Raw genomic sequence first — 15,040 nt, 5'->3', positions numbered from 1 at the left:
GAATCACTCGCGAGATGTGCCAGGCCGGGACGTTTCGCGCGCGTAATCCTTCACGACTCTTCCATCTGATTTAGAGCCCGAGAAACAAGCTTTCTCGGGATCGCTCTCGAGTTTGTTCGTATCGTTAATTAATTCTTCTAAATAATTAAAGAAAGACAAACGTCGCCCTGCGCCGAACTATATACCACGACTTTGTCCTCTATTCTCCCCCTCTATTATACTTCTCTTTTCCTCTCTCTCTTCTCCTCATCTCTTTATTTATCGCGCGGCGCACGGCACTTACGTGCGGAAAGTTTAGCCGTGATGCCAAGGGAGGCGAAGATTACCCGGGCAACATAAAACGATACCGAGGACATAAAGGCGCGCGGCCGATATTAGATATCAAACCGCCCGCCTTCGACTATCCCGCCGAGAGCTATCAGACTGATAGAATATGTCCGACGTCGTCGTCGTCGTTGTCGTCGCGACGACGCTGCAGTCCCATCTCCCAATTCCTACGTGTCGGCCGTATACATGCGACCGCCGTACATACGTCGCTTTATTTAGAGCGGCTTTTATCGCGCGTGCGAGAGGTTAACTTGCGTCCCGAATACTCCCGCGTCCTCCTATCTCCTTGCCACTCCGAGCGCCAACTTTCACATATTTATCTAGGGGAAAGGATGATGATACTTCTCGCCATTGCGGCAACCGATTTATTCGATTCACCCGGTGACATGCCGATGAACGAGCGATCGATCGTAAATCCAATAGAAAAGAAAACTCACTCACCGACGCGTTGCACATCTCGCCGTTGCCTACGTCTGCTCGTATCCTTCTGATCCTTCATCCTTCGTCCACTCACTCAGCTCGTTCGTGAATAAGAAATCGGATGAACACAATAATGCAGGCAACTCTAGACAGGTAAATCGCGCGTGAAACACGACGTTCGTTCGTTATTCCTCACACAGCCATAGCAAAATATATCACCAAGATATATATCTAGATTAGAATTAAGATATATTTGAATGACAGCTAGAATATATCTGATTGTGCAACACTTGTCGAGATATCGTGAGAATATCTCAGAGACATCACAAGATTGTAAAAAGTCATTATAATTTTATCTCAGACATGATATCTGATGATTCTGCATATATGTATATATCGAATATCTAATGCCTCATTTTTTTAAAAGCAGATATATATTATATACAACTCCCCCAGCAGATAGCAAGGAGAATTGAAAAAGAATTCTTTTTAAATTTCCCCGTTCTTATTATTTTCCCGGGAAATTTAAATCACCGGAAAAGAACCCATCTTTCCTGGGTTTTTTCTTAGGAAAAAACCCGGTATTGGAAAAAACGTTTTTTGAGTAATTTTCGATTACTTCGATCACATGGAAATTTTTCCATGTGAAATTATTCAGATAGAGTTAATACAGTTGGTATCTCTGAAAAACTTATCTTAGAACCTATTTTATATGAATCTTATTATAGAAGAACTTGAATTTATATCTTGTATTCTTGTTTCTTATCTTCATCAGTAGCCCATTTCTGTAAACATGTATTTGTATCAAGAAATAAAAACAAAACATAAAACACTTTTCTACGCTAAACATTAAAAAATATATTTAATTACAGAAATAGGTTCTAATAAAATAAGATTTTCAGAGGTACTAATGTATCAACTTTATGTGGATAATTTTAAATGGAGACTTTTAGAAAGAAGTTAGAGCAAAAAGAAATCGAAAATTACAAAAACTTTTTTTTCTAGTGCCCGGGTTTTTTTGGGGAAAAAACCCCGGGAAAAATGAGTTCTTTTCCAGCGATTTAAATTTCCCGGGAAAATAATAACACTAGTCACGAGTGCCGGGCGCAGGGTGTTCAATGGATTTTGCTACAGATTATATCCGTTCCGAGTGTGCCGCGGATGCGACGAGTGCTCAGGAGTGCTGTGCGAGGTGTGAATAAATGCTAGATCGTGAAAATCGGCCCGAGTGATCGCAATTAGCTACCTTTTTGCAATGCGTACGAGTACAACGTACGCGTATAAGCTCGAGAACGATAAAGAGTTAATGGCATCGTAACGAGCACGGAGGAAGCATTGCGAATTAAGGGAGGACGATGATTACTATGATTAGCATATCGAAAAAAAACTGCGGTCACGATCGTGATCGGGTGTAATAGAATTTTATCATATTTTATTGTATGTACTATTAGTCGGTAACGTGAACGTGTGACAAGTCCACAGGTGAGCTCCGCACGATAATACATAGACTGCAGATTTATTACTTTCATCGGGTTCATCAAAATACGCGATAGTAATTAGCAATGATTGCGACCATTCTCTAGCTGTTTATGCTTGTTTCGTCGATTGGAAAGGTGAAATTAATGTAACTGATAATCGTACGAGTTCAGTCGCTTATTTATCATATTTGCTTCTGTGTTTGGGTTATCGGGAAAAAATATAGTATAAAATCGAGTGTGTAGTATCAGTAGAATCAAGAAAATTATCGAATGATTATCGTAATACACAATTATTGCGGACCGCGCGATAGTTTCTGTCAAGTGAACTCCATGCGGCCATAGCGTTATCATTATATGTATGAAGAATTTTCCGTAGATTGATTATGTACCTACATATATGCATAAAATGAAAAATGCGTTATTTATACATTGTATAGTAATTGTAGTAATTGTCTATCTATCTTTATATATATGTAATGTAATTGACAATATTTATATATTTATGTATATAGTTTTTGATAGTATTTTGCGCACGTATAATTGGTGATCGTGATTATTTTTTCTACTAGAAATACTCCTACAAAGCGCGCGCTTTTGCGATAAATATTTATATATTTAAAAAATATAATAATTAACATGAAAATTGATGAAGAAGTGTATCATCTCTTTACAAGAAATACGTTTTCGTCAACGGTCAAATCACGTTTAAAAAACAAATTCTCGTCGAGTCGCGCGCCATACTAGCTTGCCGATACACGCATTGTCAAGCAGAGCACGACTATTTCATTGTTTCTACAAGTATATAGAGAGTAGAAAGCATAAATCAGTACTCAGAGCCTCGGTACTACGAAGGTAGAGTCAATCACAAATGTAAGTGATAGAAATACAGCGGCTGAAAAGCTTAATAGCACAAAAGCGATCGACATAACCTCGCATGTCAAGTTGGACGAGTCCACTATTCAAGGCCCACAAGAAAAGCCTCCAAATATTCCCGGGATAAGCAAAGCAGCAATAAAGAGGCTGCAAGAGCAGATAGCAGGAAAACGCAAAGATAGGCGTCTTAACCCGATGCCGAATATTAACGCGTCAGGATGAAAAAACCACGACAACACGAACGGACAGACAAAGAAAACGAGTCGCCCGAATATTCTTGCACCATGATGACGTCACAAATAGACGAATCAGACAAAAAAAAACGGAAGCCTCAATAAGGGAAACACACCGAAATAACAATATCAAGGTGACGAACAAATTCTCACCATTAACCGACATCACAAATCAAATGGACACCGATTCAGAAAATCCTGAAAATATAATTAAGGAGCTGAGATCTCGTAATCAAACCCAGAATACGGATATAATCAGCACCTCACAGAGCTCGGATACAGACGGGCAGACGGAAGCTTCACAGCACACGCAAAATACACAGCCAGGACTCTCAGGCACTCAAAAGCAGAATGAAGAAAAGAAAACCCTGTCCAGTAAGAAGAACCAAAGCAAAGAAGGGAAGCCACCGCCCCTAAACATACTGTATCAAGACCCCAAGAATACCGAGCGACTTATAGTAAGCCAAATTAAAAACTCAGAATTTGTAATAAGACGCGTAAACGATAAAAAGCATGTCCTACAAATGTACTCACTAACCGATTATCACCGAGCGAAAAAACTATTAGAATCAGTGCAGGCGTGCTTCTATACGTTCACACCAAAAAAAGAAAAAATAATTTCAGTTATTCTAAAAGGTATAGATCACTCATATAATTCGCAAATAATTCTTGACGAGCTAAACTCATTAAACATAGAAGAAGTAAAGTTCCAAAAAGTAACGCCGTTTAAGACAAAAAGATCGGTCAATGAGAACATACCGTTACCGATGTTTATGGTACAGCTGGAGGCAGGAAGTAAAGTACCAAAACTGTATAAAATTAATAGGATTTGTCACCATGTTGTAAAATGGGAAAAACGTAAAAATAATGAAACAATACAATGTAAAAGATGCCAAAGGTTAGGACATACAGTCTCCAACTGTAACCTGAGATATCGCTGCGTGAAATGCAACGAACCGCACTTGCCAGAAAAATGCCCGATTACCCCTGATAGCATAACCGATAGATCTAAATTGTTTTGCGCAAACTGTAATAGTCATGGCCACCCGGCATCTTATCGAGGATGCCCGGTGCTCCTAGATCTGAAGAAAAAAATGATAGAAAGGAAGGATGAAATTAAAGAAAAAAAAAAGATAAGAAATTATTAAGCGTGACAAACTATGTAAAAAGCAACGTTAGTTTTGCAGAAATACTCAGAGGCAGCTCAAGTCAGGAAGAGCCACAGTCAAAGAGAAGTCCATTAACTAATAGTTCACCTTCAGTAGAAATAAATGACATGCTAAAGGAATTCAAAACTCAAATATTAGCAATAATACAAAAACAACAAGAACAAATAAATAATATAACAACTTTAATAGAAAATACAGATAAAAAAATAAATTATGTGTTAAACATCATTGACAATGGATCTATAAGAAATGGCTAATACAGATTGCAGCAAGAAAATTATAACAAAATTGAAAATTATTTCAATTAATGTAAACTCTATTGTAACAAATCAGCGCAGGTCATCCCTAACAAATCTGGTAAAGGCAAAAAAACCCGACGTAGTTTTTCTCTCGGAAACAAAACTGAGAGCAAATCATGTAGTAAATTTCCAAAACTATAACATGATCAGGATTGACAGGAAGAATAGGATGGGTGGAGGAACGGCGATACTAATAAAAAGAAATATCCAATTCAAGAGAGTAAACATACAACTACAGCAATGTGAGTCACTCATTGAGTATACAATAATTAAAATAAAAATTAAAGCCAATACACATCTAATATTAATTGCAGTCTATGCACCATGCGAAACCCAAAAGGAGTTCATCCCGGAACTGGACCTACTATTTAAAAAGCTCCAGCTAGGAAAAGATCAAAATTATTACGTAATTGCAGGTGATCTAAACGCTAAACACACTAGTTGGTCAAATTCAGAGAATAATCCGCGAGGTATATCCCTCAACGGATGGATGAAAAACAACGAATTTAAATATAGAAGCAAATTGTGTAGTACGCTAACACCCTTTTATATCCATTCGGTGAGTCATTCCTAGTTATCATTATTGCAGATGTAAGGTTAGACTTTGAAAATGCGGTAGATGATTTTAAATTAAACTGTATTCCTTACAATAGCGATCATAATGCTATAATTGCTAAGATATCACTACAGTCAGATACACAGATACCCCTCAAAAACACACACAACAACACATGTATAACTATAAAAAGGCCAATTGGGATAAATTTCGCGAAGCATGCAAACAAAATTATAATTGTGACATTACTAACACCAGAAATCTATCGATAGAAGAGACTATACTATACTTAAAAAAAATGGACAACATAATTAAAAAAGCAATGACAATAGCAATTCCAAAAGTCAAAGCTAGGGACGGCGTAGACGTTTACATTAACGAAAACATTAAAAACCTACAAAAACTTAAGAGCCACATCCTACACAAATACATAGAAAACAACTACTGGACAGAGGACAATAACAATATAATTAAAATGTTAAAGGAACTACTACAGGTAGTACGCAGCCTATTAAAAATAGAATTTGCGAGCTCGGTTAACAAATACTAGGAAGAAAAAATTAAAAATATACCAATTAACAACTCCGCAGATATTTTCCCCCAAATAAACTCAATATTTCACAAAAAAGATAAAGCAGAAATAGGAAACTTAAAAATAACACGCGATAAAACACATTTTAAACGACTATAATGTTAAGATAGATAACTTAATAACAAACAAAAACGACAAATTACTTGTAAACAATGACGAAGATAAACTAAATGTAATCGGGGCTTTTTTAGCTAACGTTAATAATGAAAATAAAACAGAAAACAATCGTTTTTCGGAATACATTGAAAGTAAAGCGTGTGAATTCATAAACAACATGAATGAGAAAAGAGACATTACGTTATGTACATTAGCGAAAATAATCCGGCAGACAATCCGTCAATTACTGAAGGACCGCAAGGATATTTTACGAGTGTAACATGGTTGAAAAAAAAATTTTAAAAACTTAACAACAAAAAGTCAACAGGCATAGACGGTATCCCGAATGTAGTCTTGAAACAGATACCACCACCCATGATTCAAATTTACGCAATACTCTTTAATAATCTACTAAATCACAGACATTTCCCAACGCACTAGAAAAAAGCAGCAGTAGTCCCCATATTAAAAAAAGATAAAGACGACACGAATCCAACAAATTATAGACTTATCAGCTTACTATCAAATATTAGCAAAATATTTGAAATGGTAATAAATGACGCATTACTAGTTGAATGCAATAACAATAATATTCTTCCGGAAAACCAATTCAGCTTTAGAGCTAAACACTCGACAGTACACGCAATAAACAAACTAACATCAGATGTGTGTTGAGCATTGAACGGGAAAAAATGCGTGGGCGCGTGTTTAATAGATTTGGAAAAAGCGTTCGACTCTGTATGGATAAGCGGATCAATAGTCATACTAATAAAAAAAAGATTTAAAATGCACACGATAGAAATGGTAATTAGCATGATAAAAGATAGATCCTTTATAGTACAAAAAGGAACGAGCGTTTCATCCGCAGAATTTGTAATACTAAATGGATTACAACAGGGAACGGTCAATGCGCCCATCCTTTTCAACATACATACATCTGATGTTCTAAAGCTTTTTGACATGACCAAAACATACCCGATCAAAGCAATAGCATTTGCTGATGATCTCATTATATACCACGAATATTCTTGGCCGACCAGAATTCAATCTACTTTACAGGACAGATTTGAAAGAATCCACGCGTATTACAAAGCCTGGAAACTAAAAATAAATATTAATAAGTGCGAAACAATTCTGTTTAGACAAAACCTCGATTACGCTAATAGAAATGTAAAAAACATTTGCGTTAAAAGGAAACAAAGAAAACGATGAGCTTATACCACACAGAGCATGCGTAAAATATCTAGGCGTTAATATAGGTGAAAAGTTGAAATTTAACACTCACATGGAAACCCAACTAAATAAAGCAAAAAAAGCTTTCTTTAAATTCAAAAGATTATATATTTTACTCCAAAATATTAAACAAAAAAATTAAAATAATTTGCTATCTATTGTTAATAAGGCCAATCATAACATATGGCTGTCCCCGTGTGGTATAACATCAGCGCCTCCCAAATGGAAAAAATCAGACTATTCGAGCGAAAATGTTTAAAAGTATGCCGCAGAATGTTTGCAAATCCGGCGTATGATTATCAAAGACAATATAGCAACAAAAAAGTATATAACAAAGCTGACATACCGAGAATTGATAATTTTATATTAAAGCTAGTTAGATATTATTTTGTAAACGTAGCAAAGATAAAACAAAATAGTTTAATTTTTGCAGCACTGTACCCCAATTCAGAATACCACGCTAGAACATTGCTCACTGGTTTCATCCCGCCCGAAGCATTTTTGTATTTAGACGCGAACGGTTATTTACAAGATCATGAGGGTATACCGATTATATATCACGTACCTAGGCACAAAAACATAAAAAAGATTAGCTACCCTGCGAACATTAACTCTTCCAAAGATAAAGTACTCTTGCGTTATTGTATGGATATACTCGAGAGAGATAGGCAGGATAAACATCGCTCGACCCAAAAATATTGGTGGCTGCATGAATGAGAAAAAAAAAGAAAGCGTTAGAATAAAAAGGCGATTTAAGATTAGATAGTTTATATATATATAATGTAAGTAAGATAGTAACTAAATAGTCATACCCATAAATGGGTTCTTTGCGTTGTTGTACTTTATGTTTGTAACATTGTAACTCTTCAATTTTATATTATGTTAAACCACAGTAATACGGTAGACCAGAGTTTTTTTTTCTAGCCATTTTTTGTCTGGTAACAATTAATATTGTAACATGTAATACAAGAGAATAAGGATAAAAACACCACTTACCTGAAAGTGCAATTCCTGAGAGAAGCTCAAATGAGCCCATACAGCGAGATAATATAGAGAAAAAAAATGTAAACTCATTTATTGGTTTAAGAACCCCGTTATGTAATTTTGGCACAATAAACATCTGTTATGTACGGAAATTTTATATTTCCGACGACGCACGTTAAAAGTCTTGAACGCTTAGACGACGCACGCTAGGTTTGGAATTCCGAGGAAACGGCCAAGTTAGTGTAAATGTTTAGATTATCTTATCGGAGTCGGTTGAAGGGCTGGGGGCCAGATGGGCCCAAAACTATGCTTCTAGAATGTTCTAGAAGCTTCTAGAATACCTCCCCCCTTAAGACGCGTAGGAAAAAGGCGGGAATCTCGCGCGGGAGATTTCGGTCTTTTTCGGGTATAAATAGGGCGGAAAAACGCCGCGGAAAGCAGATAAGTTTTAACTTCGGTCTTGACTAGACGTAATTCTCAGACTCTCTCTTAACCTTATTCGATTTCCTACGTTCCGCTATACGCTAAGTTCGAGCATTCGCGCTCAATTCTGGGACTTAGTCCCTACACTCTCATACCTCATAAGACCGCGCTTCACGCACAAGTTGTATTGAGATTTATAGAATAAAGGTAAGATAAGTTTAAAAAGGAACAAGTGTAAAAATCTGGAATCTCATTTCGTATTTTTAATCAACAAATCGATCACTTCTAAGATTCGACTCGCAGTTGTCGCTGACAAAGCGTGGCGATCTGTGCTGGGGCGCTGACGAAGAGTGTGGCGATCCAGTACTTTCGCTGCCGAAAGCGTGGCGATTACGGGGTTGATTCTTGGGGGTCGTAATAATCACTGTCACTTCTGGGATTCCGACTCGCAGTTTCCGCCGACAAAGCGTGGCGATCTGTGCTGGGGCGCTGACGAAGAGTGTGGCGATCCAGTACTTTCGCTGCCGAAAGCGTGGCGATTACGGAGTTGGTTTCCAAAAAAAGACAATAATCTCGACAAATTCCCGAAAATGAATTTGACCTCTACGCTAACGATCTGAGCGCTGACGAAGAGTGTGGCGAGCAGAGGGTGTGGCGGATTGGTTTTGAGCGCTGCCGAAGAGTGTGGCGAGCTTAAAATTCATTTTCGTGAACGCGGCTGAATGACGAAGAAAGGAGGTAGGCGCGTTCGTATTAAACGAATCAGATTCCAGATCAAGCAAGCAGTCATTTCTAATTAAGATCCTCTCCCCTTCCTCCAACAATTGCAACAACTAGAAAACGCACCCCCCTTTAAACCTACTCCTGTTGATTTCGACGTTGATTATCCTAATTGTACTTCGCGCCTCTTCCTCGTGATCAAGATGTAGTACCCCCTCTCAGTCCTTAAGAGTCCACCATTTTAAAGCTAAAAACAAAGCGACGCACGCGCCGCCGTTGCCGTCGCCGCCACCGTCGCCACTCCCGAGTTCATTCTTTCTTTTGGTGCCAAGGTGTCCACACGCCCAAGATGGGAAATAAAAGGAAGAGAAGCAGAAAATCAGACAGGGAAGCGGAAAAAGAGAATCGTTGGAGGAAACGTGTTAAACTGCTGAAGGAAGAACTCAGGAGACAGAAAAGAAAACGGAAGGAAGCACAGAGTCGGAGATATTCCGAATCGTCGTCGATAGATTCAGATGCGTCACGCAGTAAGCATAACGTTCATTTCAGAGAAATGTTACACGCAGGTACTAACCTGCATCGTCAAGTGTCGGCACACAGGCTTTAACCTACATGTGCGACAACGACAGTCGACGCGGTACAGGCCCTAACCTATGCCGCGCGCAATTTCGTTCGCTTCGCGCAGACTCTAAACTGCACGTGCGACCCGATAAACGACGCAATGTAGGCTCTAACCTACACGCAGGCTCTAACCTGCATCGTCGAGCGTCAGCACACAGGCTCTAACCTGCATGTGCGACGCCAACGATCGACGCAACATGGACCCTAACCGACACATCGTCGAGGGTCAACACGCGGGCTATGACCTGCATGCACGAACACTACAATTGACGCGGCATAGGTCCTAACCTACACTGCGCGTATTCTCGATCACCTCGATGAGGCGATTTCAACAGATTCTAATCTGTCGCATTGCGAATAGTTCGCAACAAACATTATATTTATATAATATTACATGATTATAGGTATTCGTACGTCCCTTGAGACGACGAATATAGAAATGAATATTCCATGTACGCTACTGTTTTAGGTAACAGTGATAGCAACAGCAGCAACACTTCGTCATCGGGGGAAGAAACTCGGCATCGGAGACAAACCTCCGAAAGAGGCGCGAGAGTTGAGCGCCCACATACCGAGAACGCTGAAGCAGCGGAGTCGGACAGTCAAGCGAACGTACCAAACGAAGTTACGCTGGACAATCAAGCAAATGTACCAACCGAAGCTGCGCTGGACAAAGACGTTTTAGACGTCATAGGGAAACGGTTCGCCGAAGAACGAACCTTAGCCGAGCCACTACATAGCGACGTGGTCGCCAGATGGGAAGAGATACTAAAACTTGGACTTCCGACAGAGGAGCAGGCGGAACTTCTCAAAAAATACCCCCCTCCTTCAAACTGCACACGCATCGACCCTCCAAAACTTAATCCGGAGGTAAAGGCGTGTCTGCAAGAGGCTGTCTGGAAAAGAGACGAAAGAATAGTCTCAAAACAAGCGAAAATTTCGACATGCCTCGCGGCAGTAGGAAAAGGTCTATCAACACTATTCAGACATAAAGGAGAGGGGGAAAACCTCGCAGTGATCGAAGCGCTCGGACACACGAGCCGGCTACTCGCGGACCTACACCACGATGAGTCCTCAATAAGGAGAACTCTTATATTGGCGAACATCAATGCGGCAATGAGGGAGACCTTAAACTCGACAGTTATCGACGAATGGCTTTTCGGCAAGGAATTATCCGAAAGCGTAAAGGCAGCGAAGTTGATTGAAACTTCATCCAAAGACTTGAAACGACCTCAAAAATCGCAAGGGACGACATCGTCAAAAAACGCGAAAGCCCCGTCCCGACAGTCGCGCTACAAGAGGCAGCCAGCGACGAGGGGCGGGCGTCGATATCCACTATCCAACAGGGCTTTAAAACCGGCTTCTCAGCACTACAGGACTTCACACAGGAGAGAACACACAAGAAGACGCGATTAACTCCAGTAGGTAAACCAGCCGGCAGGCTACGACAGTTCTTGCCACGGTGGAAAGCGTTAACCAATGACAAATCTATTTTGTCATGGGTAGAAGGGTATAAAATACCTTTTGTGTGCAAGCCTATCCAAATAAAACCACCGAGAGAGGCCCATTGGTCACGGGAGGAGAAAACTCAGATTTTGTTAAAAATTGCAGAGCTATTACAAAAAGGGGCCATAGAACCATGCGAACCGATTCAAAAACAGTTTATTTCAAACATTTTCTTACGGAAAAAGTCCAATGGCTCATATAGACTGATTTTAAATTTAAAACAGTTAAACGAATTCATAAAGACTAAACATTTTAAATTAGAAGACCACAAAACAGTGGTTAGATTAATAAACAAGGGTTGGTTTATGGCCTCAATTGACTTAAGAGATGCGTACTACCTCATACCGATCGCAGAGTCGGATAAAAAATATCTAAGATTCGAGTTTGAAGGAAAACTCTTTCAGTTTTCTTGCCTACCTTTTGGCCTCTCTACCGCCCCTTATGTCTTCACCAAAATTGTGAAGCCGATAATTTCGGATCTCAGGCGAAAGGGTCTCCTCTCGGTGGTATATCTGGATGACTTTCTGTTGTTTGGAAGATCACATTATGAATGTGTATCGAATGTTTTACAAACACGGATAGCTTTAGAAAACTTAGGATTTATAATCAACGAGGAAAAAAGCCAGCTCTCCCCCGTTCAGAGATGCAAATACCTAGGATTTGTATTCGACTCTAATCAGATGACGATTGAACTTCCAAAGGAGAAAAAATTAAGAGCTTTAGAAACAATGTCAAAATTCATAGTGAATCGAAAATATAAGATCAGGGAGTTTGCTCAAATGGTAGGTTCAATCGTCTCGTGTTGCCCAGCAGTAAAATTCGGATATGCTCACACTAAGTCTCTGGAGAGAGAAAAATTCTTAGCGCTCGAGAAAAACAACGGCAATTATGATGCAAGCATGACCCTGAGCAATAACGTTAAGACGGACTTGCTTTGGTGGAAACGCAACATACAAAAAACATGCAACTCGATAGATGCATTAAACTTTCAGTTAGAAATGTATTCAGATGCATCTCTGACGGGCTGGGGAGCAGCTTGCGGGAATGAAACAGCACACGGTTCATGGGATGCGTCAGAACGATCGAAACATATCAATTTTCTCGAATTAAAAGCGGCGTTTTTCGGATTAAAATGTTTTGCGAAACACTTGCGAAGCACAGACATCTTACTTCGAATAGACAATACCACCGCCATCTCTTACATCAATAGGATGGGAGGTGTTCAAAATCTAAGACTAAATCGGATAACCCAGGAAATCTGGGGATGGTGCGAAGCTCGGGACATTATTCTGTTCGCGTCGTATATAAGTTCTAAAGATAACTTTATAGCTGACGCGGAGTCAAGAAAGATAGAACCGGAAACAGAGTACGAGCTAGCGAATGAAGCATTCGAAAAAATCAGTACGACACTGGGGAAACCACAGATTGACCTGTTCGCCAGTCGGGTCAACACCAAGTGCAAAAAATACTTTTCGTGGTTCAAAGATCCCAACTCATTATCGGTAGACGCGTTCACGAAATCGTGGACAGATTTTTACCTATATGCGTTTCCGCCATTCGCAATTATCCTTAGGGTTCTCCGAAAAATCAGGGATGACAAGGCAGTAGGCATTGTGGTCGTTCCAGAATGGCCTGCACAACCCTGGTTCCCGCTTTTTTATTCGATGCTAGTTTCGGAACCTATTTGTCTAAAGCCAAATATTAATTTACTAACCTCTTGCAACAGAGAACCTCACCCGCTGTGGCGGCATCTTACCCTGGTTGCCGGCAAATTATCAGGACAGGATTCGATCGGAGACAGACGCCAAGTAACACAATATAAATAATGATGGCGTCATTAACGGAATCGTCACTAAAACAATACGACTCCGCCTTAAAGAAGTGGTGGAGTTTCTGCAGCGCGAACTCCGTCGATCCATTTACCAGTTCAATTCGAGACATTCTTGCCGGCTTAACCGATGCGTTCGAGAAGGGAGCTTCTTATAGCACTTTGAATTGCCTACGCTCGGCAATCTCATTAGTTGTCGGCCACGAAATCGGACAGGACCCGAACATTAAGAGATTTTTCAAAGGCGTCTTTAACAAGAGACCGCCCAGGCCTAGATATGACTGTACCTGGGATCCCAAAGCTGTACTAGATTATTTATCGTCTAAGGCGAATAACAAAACCACTACGTTAAAAGTCTTATCTATGAAACTAATCTCTCTACTTGCGTTAGTCACAGGCCATAGGTTACAAACATTCGCCTTATTAGACATAAGAAACATTCGAGAAACTGCGGAATCCATCGAAATAAAAGTTCCCGATAGAATAAAAACTTCAGGTCCGAGCAGGAAACAACCTTGTTTAGTCCTGCCATTCTATACAGAGGATAAGGAGATTTGCGTGGCTTCGACCCTAAAAAGCTATCTAGAAAGGACCAAAGACATTCGTGGCTCTACGAATTCACTTTTTATCTCCTTCAAAAAGCCTTTTAAGGCAGTTACATCCCAGACTTTAAGTCGCTGGATAAAAGAGATTTTGTCAAAAAGTGGAATTAACACAGAAATATTCACGGCTTACAGTACTCGTCATGCCGCGACGTCAGCGGCAAGAAGGCACGGGGTTGATTTAGATATCATCCGGAAGACAGCCGGATGGACAAGTAACTCGAAAACATTCGCAAAGTTTTATAATCGAGACATCGCGAAAGCGTCCGATGTATTTGCGAGAGCGATATTAGACTCATAAAAAGAGTATCAAAGATTAAGCTAGGAAGGCCGTCAACAACCCGACGCCATATTTCATATGGCTTGTAAAACCGTCGAGAGAAAAAGAATAAATAAATAAATTTTTTCTTTTTTATTCTGACATTCGGAGTGCCGTAACGAAACTTTAAACATCTACATCTTGATCACGAGGAAGAGGCGCGAAGTACAATTATAGATTAAACGAACTTACCTAAGTGAAGTTCGATCATAATTGTATGAGCGCCTCTTCCGAAGTGATCACTCCCACCCTTAAGCCCAGATCTACATCATAGTCAGATCTTTCTCCCCGAGAGTTACGGCACAGCTTTAAAAAATGAACTCGGGAGTGGCGACGGTGGCGGCGACGGCAACGGCGGCGCGTGCGTCGCTTTGTTTTTAGCTTTAAAATGGTGGACACTTAGGGACTGAGAGGGGGTACTACATCTTGATCACTTCGGAAGAGGCGCTCACACAATTATGATCGAACTTCACTTAAGTAAGTTCGTTTAATCTATAATTATAACCAAATAAATAAAGCTGATCCTCGTTACCATACGTATAAACTCAGATATCTTTTCGGTCCCGAATAATAAATATAATAATAATATTCTTTACACAACTTGTGTCCAAATCCCTGGTAAATTGCTTAAATGCATTGACCAAAAAACGGACGAACTATAACAGTCAGAACGTGACACATCATTAATAATAATAATAACAAGTTCTCGTCCGATCACTTAAGGAGGTTGAAGCAGTTTGGTCAACTCTAGATTTTAGTTT

General features: G+C 39.8%; 2 protein-coding genes across 2 annotated transcripts; both read left to right on the top strand.

Annotated features, from left to right (window-relative positions):
• The first annotated feature begins 9,752 nt into the window (after nucleotides 1–9,752).
• LOC143901595 (uncharacterized) lies at nucleotides 9,753–11,906 on the top strand. Its single transcript, XM_077414020.1, has 2 exons — nucleotides 9,753–9,930; nucleotides 10,494–11,906. Exons 1-2 carry the CDS (start codon nucleotides 9,753–9,755, stop codon nucleotides 11,438–11,440), a joined length of 1,125 nt encoding a protein of 374 aa, XP_077270146.1. The 3' UTR covers nucleotides 11,441–11,906.
• Nucleotides 11,836–13,356, top strand: LOC143901594 (uncharacterized). Its single transcript, XM_077414018.1, has one exon. The coding sequence runs from the start codon at nucleotides 11,836–11,838 to the stop codon at nucleotides 13,354–13,356; it is 1,521 nt and encodes a 506-aa protein (XP_077270144.1).
• The last annotated feature ends 1,684 nt before the right edge of the window (nucleotides 13,357–15,040 follow it).

This window comes from Temnothorax americanus, unplaced genomic scaffold, assembly GCF_048541705.1.
Source record: "Temnothorax americanus isolate GAGA-0224 unplaced genomic scaffold, ASM4854170v1 Scaffold35, whole genome shotgun sequence".
Taxonomy (NCBI): Eukaryota; Metazoa; Arthropoda; class Insecta; order Hymenoptera; family Formicidae; genus Temnothorax; species Temnothorax americanus.
This window is presented reverse-complemented; position numbering and strand designations above follow the sequence as displayed.

Bases quoted from the DNA above. Each gene is read 5' to 3' on its own strand.
- LOC143901595 (XM_077414020.1), top strand. From the start codon at position 9,753: ATGGGAAATAAAAGGAAGAGAAGCAGAAAATCAGACAGGGAAGCGGAA. The intron at 9,931-10,493 runs GTAAGCATAACG...CTACTGTTTTAG, and splicing joins AGATTCAGATGCGTCACGCA to GTAACAGTGATAGCAACAGC.
- LOC143901594 (XM_077414018.1), top strand. From the start codon at position 11,836: ATGGCCTCAATTGACTTAAGAGATGCGTACTACCTCATACCGATCGCA.